Here is a 14,558-nt window from a genome sequence, read left to right on the forward strand (position 1 = left end):
TTCAAAAATTCTCAGTGCTTTCCATTCAGTAAACCTCATTTTCACTTTTCACACACTATTCATCTTCACTTTACCACTTTACCTGACTTTATAAATAGGATATTCACAACTTGTTAATTCACACCTAACACTTATCCCCTGGCCCCTTCGGGCATCTGGGCTAGAAATAATTCGGAATAATTTCCAACAAGTCTACGTTCGGTCTGGATGGGATAAAGGGGTTGCAGCTGGGCGAGGGCGGCTTAGTTTACCGAAGGCAAAAGGTTGGTATTTGGCCAGAGGCTACAGCGAGAGCAATCTGCTTTCTTGAAGGCATGTGGGAGATACCTACATGTTACCGTGCTGTGAGCGACCGCAGAGAACCAGAAGTCTCCATTAAGCCTGTGCCACGGAGCCTGACCTCCAGCGCAGACCGCGCAGCGGGGAGCGGGCCCGCAGCCGCCAGGGCTGGGACCCAACTGCTGCTGATGCTCACGCATCCGTTTAAAGACATTTGGGACCGGAATTCGTGAGGTCGCCGGCCCCGGCCGATGTGGACAGGGCGCTCTGGGGAGAGGACATCCTCTACCCCCTAGTGTAGAGAGCCCGGAGAAGCCTACCCCGGGACGAAGTTACCTGCAGGAGGCGACCAACGCACCGGTCCTCAGAGCACCCGCCTCCTCCCGCCCCCTCTCGCTTCTGCGCCCCGTCCTTTACCTTGGTTGTTGGAAACGTGACTGCAGTCGCCCGGCCAAGCTGTCAGCAGAGGCAAGAAGAAACCAAATTGCAAAAGAAATTCCCGGACTTCGCTGCCCCCCATGGCTCTCCCCGGCTCTCTTCTCCCCCTTAAAGAGAAGTGGCAGCAGCGCAGCCAGGTGTTCCGCGTAGGGTACGGGTCCCGGTCCACGTCTTCTTCCTCCTCCTCTTCCTCCTCCACCCGGCCCACAGAGGGTGTCCCGGGGCGCCCCCCGCTCGAGGCCCCGGGGGCAGGGCACGAAGGTCCAGGCTGCCCAGGGGCAGGCGCAGCTGCTTCGGAGGAGGACGCTGCCTGAGGCGCCAGGGAGCTCCTGGCGGCTGTAGGCGAACGGAATTGCATCCACCACCGTGTCCCGCTCGCGCGAGGACTATTCCCTTGGGTCCGGGAGAGCGCGCGCGCAGGAGCTAGCTCGGGCTGTAGTTTGGGGGAGGGGAACGCGGGGGCGGGGAAGGGCGCCTCACGGCCGGAAGCGGGGGAGTGACGAGGACCAGGTGCGGCGGGCAGCTCCTGCAGCTCTGACGGCCCGAGCGCCTCTCCGGACTGAAGTGGGCACTTGCAGAACCAAAAGCAAGGAGGGCACAGCAGCTGTGAAGCGGGCGGGGGCCGCGGGAACTTTCCTCCGGCCAGTGCGGCGCGAGCCGAACGACTGAAGAGGCTCCGCGGGGCCACGAGCTGTCCGAGCGAGTTACCGAGCTGCGCCCTCAGCCCCTCGCCTAGGTGGCGACGGCAGCGAGCCTCAGAGCAGACACTTCCAGCTCGGCCGCGTCTGCGCCGCGCTTCGGCCTCGACAACCGCTTCCCGGGCATCTCTGAGGCCGCACTTAGTCCCCCAAGCACTTTGCTCCCCATTTCGCGGAAGCAGCGTCCAGCGTTTTAGGGCTAGTCAGCTCCCAACACGGCTACCCCCGACTTCTCTACATTTCTGCCGCCAGAGGGGAGCGAGTGCTGTGGGCAAGCGCGCCGGGTCCGGGATGAGCTTGGCGGTGGCGGACCAGCCTGACCACTCCTCAGCGCAGGTCGCCCAAACTTGCCCAGTAGGGCGAGAGCCTCAGCTTTGCGGCCGCCTCCGCTGCTGGTCCTAGGAGAGCGAAGGAAGAGAACAAGCAGCAGAGGAGAGTCACATCAGGCTGGATAGGGACGGGTGCCTGGCACCAGGGCTCACTGAGGTCTTCTCGTCGCCGTGCGGCCGTGACTTCTCAGTGGAGGTCACGAGCATTGTCGCAGCCGTGGGCGCTGGGATTCCGGGGGCCCGGAGCGCCTGCAGCGTGGCGGCGTCGGACCTCGCGCTCAGAGAACCCACGGGCTGAGCGGTGCGTGGCCACATCCACAGCGGCGCCGAGTGCCTGCGAGTGAACAGTTCTCTCCGCGCGCCCTCAAGCCGCCCCCTCGCGGCGCCCACTCCCTCCCAGCGCTCGGGTCGCTGGGAAGCCGCGGCGGCCCGCTGCCTGACGGGACTACGCCGCCCTCGCCCCCCAAGGTTGGGAGTGGGGGGCGGGCAACACAGGTGCTAACAGGGTGGGGCCTCAGCGCGCTTGGCCCTCACACTCTCGCCCCGCGGCCTAGGCGGGCCTAGAGGGCAGAGCTCGAGCTGCGAGCGCAGCTGAGCTCCGCCAAGCCCCGCGCTCTGCCCTCCTGACAGGCGCCGCTCGGATGCTGCCAATTCGGCGCTAGAGGGGGTTAGTCGACAACAAAAATGCCTCCGCTGCTCTCAGGTGGAAGAGGCTCATCACGCGGAAGGAGGAATGCGCTCAGGCTATACTTAACGCGTTTGTGAAGGGCGCGCCAAGCAACCCGTGTCACTAGCGTGGGGGTTCTGTAATACATTTTCGCTGTTATTAGTATCATCGTTTTCTTTCTTGAAAAGATTTAGGGTATTACAGTCGAGTGAGGTCGAAAAGCCCTCCTCAAAACTCATCAGAATGTTTTGAAGAAAAATTTATGGCAATGGAGAAAAGTGAACCGAGAAGAGAAACAGCGATATTGTAAAGAGTAGAGGATATTTTCCTTTCATAGGGCACAGTGGCGAGAGGGAAATGGCACAGTGGCGAGATTTGGGAAAGGAGTAAATGAAGGAGCAAAGGGTCGGCATTCGACGCTTACAGAATTCTGGAGGAGAAAGCAGACTTCCATTCGACGCGTTTCAGCGCTGCTATGTTTGTGTCACACACAGTAGAAGTGGTTTCAGTTATTGCATTATAGTCAGTTGGAGGCAAAGAGAAGGAGAGCAAAAGATGCCGCACGTCTAAGTCAGCTACAAAAAGAGAAATGTGAAATGCCAGTGATTTTGAGACTGAGGAAGTTTTCCGATTGGTGACTGTGCTTCCACTTTCATTAGGAATTCAACACTGCCTCTCTTTAAACGTGTCCACGCTAATTTAAATGTATGCAAATCACTTCTGAAAAGATAACCAAGTATGGAGTTTATATATTAGTATTTAAAGGAGTAAAATCTGATTTTGCTACTCATTACCACTCTTACAGATATTGACTGGTCAATATCATTTGCAATATGCTTTTGCAAAGTCAGTTTACAATTTATAAACTGTAAAATTAAAAGACTACGTTATAATATAAATCATTATGCTTAAATAAGAGTTCTTAAAAGCGTTTGATGATTCAATATACTAATGTTTTGATTCGAAATAATCTTATTTACTGTCAAAGAATATCTTTTCATGACCTTTTTATAATTAAATTTGAATTCCTTATGTTTAAATGTTTAAATTCACTTACAGTGGATAGTTTTATAGATGTCATTAACAGCTCACTAAGAGAAAAATTTTGGCCAAAGAAGACACTCCTTATAAATGCCAAAAATATGTTATATTCTGTTAAACTGAAGGAATGTATAATACTATTTATTAACTTAGAAATGTAAACTATGTTAATCTATTTCTAAACTTCTAGTTTTTAAATTAACTAGACTTACAAGAATTTTTGAATGGAATACCACTAAAAAGAAGTTGTTTCCCAAAAAAACAAAAACCCTAGAGTAAAAATATTCTACTATCAAAATTTTAACTTAAATTCTGATATTTTGCTTGAGTATTGCAAAATTGGGACTATATTGTAAAGAGAACACCAAGGAGATTCTTTTAAAGTTGGGCTAGAAGGAAATGGCTCTAATGAATGGAAGGAAGGAAGGAAGGAAAGAAAGAAGGAAGGATAGAGGGAAAAGAGAAAGAGTAAAAAAAGAAAACCTAAGATTTATTTCTAGGATTCACACTTACTTCCAAATCATGATACAATATTTCCAATTATGGTACAATTTCCAAATTAAGGTACAATATCATGGTACAAATAAACTGGTATTTACTTCAGAGTAACAATAAGAGCTGAGTAACCTGGATTTGTATCCTCACCCCTACCTAAAAATTCACCTACAATTCACAATTTTTGTTTGTTTAAATAAATCATTGTCAGGCATGACATAATATATTACTTACCTGGTCAGATAATTGAAAGTCATAATCTGATTTTGGTCTTTAAGAAAATAAATAATTACAAGATTTTTCTAAATATTAAAATAAAACATACTTCATGTTTTAGACAGTTTTTTGCATGTGTAGAGTATAATGGCCTTTTAAAAACTCATCTCAAAGAAGATGAATTGAAATGTAATTTTCTTGATCTTTGACTAGAGTGAGATTCCATGGGTTTGACATGATTATCAATTTCAAAACAGGATTGTAAATAGAATTACCATAACCACCTGACCATTTGTGTTATACATTTTATATTTATATATACACATACATACATACATACATGATGTGTATATGCATATTCATTCTAAAATATTTGTTGAGCTCTTTTTAGTGCTCAGGCCTCTTCACTCAGAAGAGTTAATGGTGATATGAGTAAAAATAATTTGTTTACAAAAAGTAACTTTTTATTTAAAATATAGTCATGTTATCTTATGTGAGCTAGAAGCAACTGCACTTAACAGAAATGTACTTCCTTTTTGATTTTCTAGCAGTGTTGATATATTTGCTGACATGTGACAGTTTCAAAATTATAAGCCATTCAATGAACCAGATGTAATATTCATGTAGATTTATCTGCACTTTCCTGTTTGAATCATACCTATAATCAGAAAAGCATTCATGTCTAATTTTTCAGTACTATATTTTTCAGAATTCTTCTGTATTCTCTAAGACCATTGTTCTTCATGATATATGTGGTCTGGAGTCAGGTAAGAATGATTAAATTTTTATTAAATAAAGGATATATGACACTAAAAACTAGTCTAAGCTTTCATTTATAGCAGAAATAATAGTATTCACAAATACTATTTGCTTTTTAAATGATGAGAGACTTAACCTGCAATTAATTCCTTTGAGAAAAAAAAGGAAGGATTATAATGTTTAATACTGAGCATATTTCAAGGCTTGAGAAAGTCCTAAGTATTTTATTTTGGTAAAAGAGTAAATTAATCCACTTAAATCTATAATTTGTGTTCTCTAAGGTCAAGATAGAAGCAACATGAGTAAAAAGAATATTGATCCACAAGTATGTCAAAACATTAAGTCTAAAATATTCATTTTTACTTAGAATAAGTATCATTAAGTCTTTTTTGTTAATATAAAATTTAGAGACATGCTCTAAACAGTATTATTGTTGTCATTTCATCACCTTTAAATATAAATTAATTAAATGATTGTATGTTTTAGCATGCATACAGCTAAAGTAAAAAAAAAAAATCCACAGAGTCAAATATATATAGTTAATTTGAGACCCTTTGCTTTAAGAGAATAAAGCACATACACTATTTACTTTGGAAATTTTTCTTTGATATTAGAAGGTAATTAATATTTTTCTGGAAGAAGATATTCAAAACAGTGCTGGATACTGTATTGTTAGCATGTCAAATCTTAAAAACCTCACAGAGAAAAAGCAACATGAGGCTTCATAAGACATGAAGACATGGTTTATTCTGCTGTCATATTGCATTTTCTTCTTATATTATATGGTATTTTATAGTAAAAGGAAAAATATATATATTACATATATCGTGTACATATCTTATATATGTAATACGCATTGTGAGTGTATGTAATTTTAATTCAATGAAAACATACTCTCTAGTACTTTTCTAATTCAGTAACAATTTATTAAGCAAGATTTTCCTGTGCATTTGTGCTGAGCATTATGGGGAAGGTACAACAATTATTTGGATTTAGTTCCTAACAATAGGAAGTTTATATTGTATTAAAGGGCACAGACATATGAATTATTCCAATACAAACACTGTATGTTATCCCACAATGGAGTTCCAAATTATTGCAGTTATGCAAGAGAGGAATCACACCCTCACCCTCTAAGGCATGAATCTCTACAGTTACTATTTTGGCTTGAGTTAAACTTACTCCTGGTGTGAATTGATTCTGAAAGCTAGTGCATGAACTTTTATTATATCAAGTATAATAAAGTACTAAAGGTTATGCGAAATGGCCAAATAATTCTATTAGGTTCAAGTAACTTACAATTTTTAAATGAAATATACTTAATAGTCTGTGTGACATCAGGTATCCACAAAAAAGTATTTTAACTAAATTATGTAGAGAATTTTTAATAATATATTTAAATTTATTTTATTTTTACAGGTGATATATTATCATTTATCTCTCATGCCCCAAAATGACCAGCTGTGTCAAAACAACTTTTTTTGATTGAATTAGAATAAATACCATTAAATATCATATTCTAAATACCAAACAAGGAACAACTAATGAAAAAAGTAAAACTATCTTTAAAATAATCCTTTATATTATTGAAATCTGCATGATTATTTCCATCATAATGAATAAGATAATATCACAGGACTGTTGCTATTAATTTCTCTTCAAGTATTCAAATTAGCCTATCAAAATAAACTTAATATTTATTTAGTGTGCTATAGTGTACTATATCTTAGTGTACTAAGACACTTTTAGCCCTGCTTCGGGAAAAGGCAAAGCTAGGTTTTGCAATAAAAATACTTTGGTATGTCAAATAGTTAAATTTATAAATAATATTATCCATATTAATAACCATTGTCACTTAAACATTTTAATTATTTTTGTATGAATAATGCAAAACATTATTTTACTACAATCAAATTGGAGATAGATTAAAAGTGTCAGATAAAGAGAAGTGATTCCTTAATTACCTCTTAAGCTGGATTTTGTGGGTAAGTTTCTTTTTATAAAAATATTTTCTATAATATTTCAGTTTAGTTTGAAATCAGCTACCACAATTGCATTTTTGACGTTCTCTTGGTTTTGTTTTTTTGTTTTTTTTGGTGTATATTAAACGATTAAAAAATAAAAGAACAGGTCTTGACTGACATATCATTATATTTCCAAGTGAGCTTTAACAACCCAAAAAACTTAATATACCTAATATTTACCTTTTAAGTCAGGGGTTCTATATCATTTTAATCATAGTGTGTTTCTTTACCATGGCTGTTAACATGTTTACATGGAAGATAAACATTTCTTAATATATCCTTATAATTATCTGGTAATTGCAAATTCTATATAAGTCACTTATACCAATCCTTTGACAATCAGCATATGGTTCTTCCTATCCTTGCCTAACTTTGAAACACATTCCAATCTCCCCAAGGACCTCGAAAAATCTAAAGAGCAGAGAATGTTTCTTTTAAATCTCTACAAAAAATATGTGCTAAATAATTTGTGTTTAAATACTAATAATATTTATCTTTTAGGTCAAATTTACCATCTTTATTAACTTTTTTCGTAAAGAATAATCTAATACTTATATTTTTCAACTGTAAAAAAGTATGTAGTTGCCCTTTTTCTGTTTGTTAAAGATTATTAAGTACTTGAGTCATTTTAACTTTATAAAGTGTTATATATGAATAATAATTATTACATACATGTTGTGCCTATTGTGAGTTGTTGGGGAAATGGTCTTTCACTCCTTGGGGAACTTAACCCCACTACAGAGTCCATGTGAGACTTCTCTAGTATTTCAGTGTTAAATTCCATTCATGCTTCATAGTATTGGAAGTATACTGAAGCTCATAGTGTTTGGAATTCGATTGTAATATATTTTCTATTTTTACAGGTAAAAATAAAATTTTCTAAATTAGTGGGAAAAAAACAAACAAACGGTAGCTTGACTTAGATTAGTTTTAATATATAGTCAAAGACTTCTTGATTTACTTGCTCCTGATTCATTTTGCATCATGGTTTGAAATATATAAGAAATGGGAAGAATATTCAAGCTTGTTTTTGAGTATTTTTATCCAATGGAAAAAAATAAGGAAGTTCCTTGCTTATGGAGAATATGTACAATTTTAAAATAAATATTAAGTGTATATGTTATTTATCTATAACAAAGCTATATGTTAATACTGCCTTATAGAACTTATTGCAATACTAAAAATGTTGTATATATTTCCTGTTCAATACAGTCACCACTAGCCACATTCACATGTAGCTTTTGAGTGTTCGTGACTAGTGTGACTGGGGAACTGATTTTTTTTGTTAATTTTATTAAATTTAAAATTAATTAGCCATGTGTGGCTTCGTCTAGTGCGTGTGTGTGTGTGCATGCGTATTATAGTTTTATTTCCAATACTTCCACTGCCATGTTAATAATGGGGGAAAATAAGAAAAGGATTTGAAAACCATGTAAACACACAGTACAACCTTCTACAAGAACAGCTCATTTTTACTCTAGGAATTCTGTTACACACAGTCATGTTTATCATCAACAAAAATGAAGCTCACTTTGAACAATAACTTTACTACTGCATGTGTTTACACAGTCTTCAAAGCTAGCCTGATATGATGTGCCTTTTGCATATTGCACTGAGTTAGTCAGAAGACATTAAAAGTAGTTGCTCTGATAGAAACTTTATTAAAAATCATTTCAATTCTGAGTAGAATTACTTGCCTAACATGCCTAATCATGGATGCTAAACTTTTTAAAATGGTTCAGGAGCTGCCATCACTCTGCTATGCCCACTATGTCTGTTGCACCATCCTGGGTTCTACAAAACTACAATGACCTGAAAGACTCAATAACAGCAGTAGAGGCTCCAAAACTAATACCCCTACCCAGAGATTAGTCAAAGAAACAGCAAGATTTTTCCATTTAGATGCTAGTATTTATCTTTGTTTTATGTTTTGTTTTGTTTTGTTTTTGACTTTTAAATTTACATGTAAAAATATTGTCAGGATCTCATTTTTATTTTAGTAGATTTTTTTTTTTTTTTTTTTTTTTTTTTTTTTTTTTTTTTTTTTTTTTTTTTTGCGGTATGTGGGCCTCTCACTGTTGTGGCCTCTCCCGTTGCGGAGCACAGGCTCCGGACACGCAGGCTCAATGGCCATGGCTCATGGGCCAAGCCGCTCCGCGGCATGTGGGATCCTCCCAGACCGGGGCACGAACCCGTGTCCCCTGCATCGGCAGGCGGACTCTCAACCACTGCGCCACCAGGGAAGCCCCAGTAGATTTTTTTTAAATGTGTGGTTTCACAGGAAAGCTGGAGAATGTTTACCACTGTTTTATTAATTTTGTCCTAAAATTTGTCACTTGATGATATCCTTTATAACTTTAATTTGGCATAAGCACAAAGTAAAAAAAGAAAAAAGAAAATCCAATAAAAATGTCATCATCTCTTAAATAAATCTTAAAATATAATAAAATAAAAAGTATTAATTTTTATATTTCTTAGCAAAAAGTTATATAGTATTTATTGTACTGTGTGCCAGACACTGTTCCAAGTATAAATATTCACTTCAGATTATAATTTCAAATACTAATCACAAATAGGAATTCAATTACTCCTCAAAGCAACACTCTGAAGTAGTTGCTGTTATTATCATTATTTTATAGATTAGAAAGCTGAAACACAGAACTGACCCATAGTCACCCAGCCAGTAAGTGGTAAAGCAGGGATGTGAACCCAAGCAGTCTGGCTCCAAAAGCTGTATCTTTCACTGTTATGCTGCCTCTCCTGTATCTCTGAATGTTCACCCAAATATACAGAAGCATATGCATATGTAGTTTGCATACATCTGTGTACCTATCTATGAAAAATTTATCTAATTCTATGAAATTAAGCTTAGGTCATGGAATCTTTTCAGTGAGTATTCTTCCCAGCTGTGACTAAGTTCCCAAATGACCTCATTCTTCATTCTCAAGGCCCAACATTTACACATTTGTTACTCTTGCCTGTCACCTACAAATTGGCACTTGCCTTTGGCACTTGCAATCTACCTCTATAAGGATTAAATTATGAGCCACTGCAGCTGCTGACCTTCAACAGTCCCTGAAAGGAGTTCAGGGTGGAGATCAGGAATGAGACACTCTGTGCTCTGGAAAAAACTTGCAGAACAGGTCTTCAGATAGTTAGATATTTTCAGGAGAAGATTTTATGAGTCTAATTCTTGCATCTCCTCTTATCTAAAAAAGCACTAAAATTCTTCATGGTGATGTCTGCTCTTCCTGACTGACAGTGACCTTCATGAGACTAGCAGCAACCTTCTGCCAAAAATATGTGCTTGATTGCATGTATTCCCCCTTCACCAAAATCACATATATACTGACCTCCTCCCCCACCTCTTGGGAGCAGATTCTCAGAGCTATCTGAAATGTTGTCTCCTGGGCTATAGTCCTCATTTTGCCCCCCAAAAACTTAACTCACAACTGTCACATTGTACATTTTTTTTTCAGTTGACATGCCAAATAGATTTTCTCTTTTGTCTTAAAATCGTTCTCTTAAATGACACCTGTCTCCCAATGCTACTAGCTCACATTTATTCAACAATTATGCATTGCATGCAGAGCATCTTTTCAGGGCACTGAGTATTAGAGTGATGAACAAAACAGACAAAAATATGCTTACATAGAACTTACACTCCAGTGTTATATGTTTAAAATGCTTATCATGTGTCTCACTCTAAGTGCATTATACATGCTAAGTCATCTAATATTCACAGCCCTATGAGGTAGCATTCTTTTTGTACCTGTTTTACAAATGGTGAAGCCAAAACATATAGAATACATACTAATAAGAGGCAGAAGAAGTGATACTTACATTTTAAAGAGTGTTCTGTCTGCTCTTTGTAATGCAGGTAAGAATATAAGCACAGAGAAGAAATAAGAGGCTTGGGCAATAATTCTGGAGTGAGATAATAGTGGTTTGTCCTAGGGTGCTGACAGGAAGGGAGAAGTGAATGGATCTTCCATATATTTCGAAGGTGGAATGGATAGGACTTCCTACTGATCTGCATGGTGGTTCACGCTATCTTGTTAGTGATGACAAATGGCTCTAGTGCCTAATTATATATATAACAAATTTATGTTTTAAAAAAAGCCTATTCAAACCATAAACTGAGCTATTGAAGAAGGCTTTGAATATATGTTTCTACATTTTGAACTATATATTTTCAGAAGGGAAAGTCATTTTGTGCATTCTTAAATGGTACCTAGATTCCGCCCCTATTCTTCTTCTAGAAAATGGTAATAGTAACGTATCAATATTTGTTCATCTACTGTAATAAATGTACCATCTATTGATGTACTAATGCAAAATTTTAATAATAGGTGAAATTATATGCCAGGGCTCAGGGATAAATAGAAACTCTGTATTTTTTGTACAATTTTTCTGTTAACCTAAAACTGCTCTAAAAAATAAAGTCTGTTTTTAAAAAATAGCATTGTTATTTGTCTCTGGGAAATATTTTTCTATTATTTATATTGTCTCATTTTTATTTGTTTTATATCCCTTGTATATTATTATATAGAACTGGACCTCCTGGTTTGATTTTCCCAAGTCAATTAATCCTTTTTCTATTTGGTCAAATTTTAGCAATCAGGTACTTAGACTCCAATCCATCCTCTTATCAGAATAATTAATTCTTTACTCTGAGAGAAACAAAACCCATTTTAAGAACCCTTATTCACTCCAGAAATTCAATGCTATTTCTTTAGAGGTAGGCCCTTGAAATTGTTCTGGGTCATATATTGCTGTCCTTGGTCATTCTGTGGGCATAGTATAAAGTCTGTCTCTGGACCCCCACAGGAAGAATACCTCTCATTTCTGGCCCAAACTTCTATGGATGCTTTATACTGTGTGTAAAAATATTAAAATTGATGTTTTGACACTGATACCAAGATACAGCAAAGCCAGATTATTACGTGCATTTACAAAGGTACTCTACAAGAATCCACTCCATGTCCCCTTGACCCAGCTGTTAGAAAAAGGATTAGGGCTTAAAGGAGAAGGATTTTGAAGAAACTTCTGTGAAAAAATCTGTTGCCTTACTGAAAAAATAAAATGGTGGTACAAGTTGAGGAAGACCCATCAGACTACTTAAAGCTCAAAATGTATTTGCTGCATATGGAAGACATAGGAGGCTGATGCATGATTCACTCTTGATATACATTTTTTTTTTTTTACTGCCTGTACCTTAGTGGCATAAAACAAACATTTTATTATACTCAGGACTTAGGGGGGGCAGGAATTCAGACAGGGCACAGCATGGAACAGGACTCATCTCTGTTTCACAACGTCTGAGGCTTCAGCTTGGAAGAGTCAATGGCTGTGGATGACTCAAGGAGTCCAAACATGTCAGGTAGTTGATGCTGGCTGGTACCTCAGCTGGGACCATCAATTAGGACTTCTACACTTGATACCCCTCCATGTTGTCTAGGTTTCTTCAGAGAACAACGGCCCTACATTTTAAGGGGAGGCATAGGAATATTACATTGTAAGAAGAGCATGTGTGCTGGAAGGTCTTGTGGCCACTTTAGAAAGCCTAACTAATCTGTAAAATTAAGATAGAGATGCTGCAATGGGAGCAGCCTGAACCTCAATTTGTTGGGCAAAGAATGAGTGGGACATATGAGAATGAATATTCCCTCAGGTCATTTTGAATTCAGTTTCATAGGGACAGTAAAATACTGAGGAACTTCAGTAATAAAAACAGGAACTGTGTCATCAGGAAAATGCAAATTAAAACAACAATGAGATACTACCACACACCTATCAGAACGGCCAAAACTCAGAATACCAATGACACCAAATACTGGTGAGGATGTGGAGCAACAGGTACTCTCATTCATTGTTTGTGGGAATACAAAATGGTGCACTTTGGAAGACAGTTTGGTGGTTTCTTACAAAACTAAGCATACTCTTACCATACAAGCCAGTAGACCTTGGTATTTACTCAAAGGAGTTGAGTCTTTATCCACACAAAACCCCACACACTGATGTTTGTAGCCGCTTTACTCATAATTGCCAAAACTGAGAAACAACCAAGATTTCCTGAAGTAGATGAATGGATAAACTGTGGTACATCCAGACAATGGAGTATTATTCAGTGCTAAAAAGAAATAAGCTGTTAAGTCATGAAAAAACATGGATAAACTTTAAATGCATATTACTAAGTGAAAGCAGCCAATCTGAAAAGGCTATGTACTGTATAATTCCAACTATATGACATGCTGGAAAGGGCGAAACTACAGAGGCAATAAAAAAGTCAGTGGTAGCCAGGGATTGGGGGTGGGGAGGGATGAATAGATGGGACACAGAGGATTTTCAGGCAGTGAAAATACTCTATATGATATTACAATGATGGATACATACCATTATACACTTATCAAAACCCATAGAACACACAACATCAAGAGTGAACCATAGTTTAAACTATGGACTTTGGAGAATAATGATTCTCAATGTAAGTCCATCAGTTGTAACAAATGTACCACTTTGGTGAGGGACATTGATAGTGGGGGAAGCTATGTGTGTTTGGGGGCAGGAGGTATATGGGAAATCTCTGTACCTCAATTTTGTTGTGAACCTAAAACTGCTCTTAAAAAATAAACTTAAAAAAAAAGGAGATAAACACTAGGTTTGTAGAGAATGTGGAATGTCATAAGGGTCCAACAGGTATAGAAATGCACCTTCTCAGTTCAGAGGAATGAAAATATCAGTCACAGACCAAAATATCTGAAAATTTTCTAATAGCAGCTCATGAGAAAGAAAAAGAAATTCAGTGTTAAACCCCTGCCAGAACCAGAAACAGAGAAGCCACCCAATTCAAGTAAAATTCTTCCTTTTCTTTTATATCTCTTCTCTCCCCTGGTGTACCAAACCACAGGTAGAGTAGAAAGCCTTGAATATGAAGGGAGTAGAGATCAACTATATCACTGAACATGAAAGCAGGTAGACTTCTTCAGGACTAACATAGAAGTAGAGTTGAAGGAGGAGAGAAATGTTTTAAGAAATCATACTCTTGAGTTAGTGTTTAATTAGTATTTTGATAGATATTCTGTATTCTAAATAGAGTCTATGATTATGAGGTTAAGTGACTATCCATTGCCTAATACAGAATACGGTACCCATAGAATATGTCCAAATTTATATCCAAGGCTGGGGACGATTTCCTTCCCCACTGGAAAAAAATGTTAAGGGACAGGAGGAAATCAAAACAGGTTTTCAATTAGGTGACATTCTATGAGTCATATGTTTAACACACCAGTTACATGTGGCTTACTTTGGTCAGGTCTATTAGTCTTCCAGAAATCCACCCATACTTCTGTCCGGTTAATGGCCTGCTAATAGTACTTCTATGAAATTACACACTTTTATTCCTTACTACTAGTAAGGACAGAAAACATGCATCCTCAGATGAACCTCAATCCCAAAGAAATACCCAGTGTCAGATTAGTAGAGAATATTGAATACAAGGCTTGCCAACCAATTTTGTTTCAAATTGTAGTAACTTTTTCAGAAGTGAAATTTCTGCTCTCATCTTGCTAATTTTCTGTTGAAATCCTTGCCTCACACACAATCTCCTTCT

At 38.5% G+C, this 14,558-nt stretch overlaps 1 protein-coding gene across 4 annotated transcripts in view; it reads right to left on the reverse strand.

Moving 5' to 3' along the window:
• The window catches only part of EPHA6 (EPH receptor A6), a gene marked incomplete at both ends in the record, with an annotated part of 853,969 nt that extends 852,894 nt beyond the window's left edge, over nucleotides 1-1,075 (reverse strand). For all 4 annotated transcript variants that reach the window (XM_079704141.1, XM_079704139.1, XM_079704140.1 and 1 more), the window contains one exon: nucleotides 697-1,075. In XM_079704141.1, coding sequence (XP_079560267.1) covers nucleotides 697-1,075 — 379 coding nt within the window. The remainder of the gene's footprint in view (nucleotides 1-696) is intronic.
• Nucleotides 1,076-14,558: the final 13,483 nt, after the last annotated feature.

The sequence above is a fragment of the Hyperoodon ampullatus genome, assembly GCF_949752795.1.
Source record: "Hyperoodon ampullatus genome assembly, chromosome: 5".
Classification (NCBI taxonomy): domain Eukaryota; kingdom Metazoa; phylum Chordata; class Mammalia; order Artiodactyla; family Ziphiidae; genus Hyperoodon; species Hyperoodon ampullatus.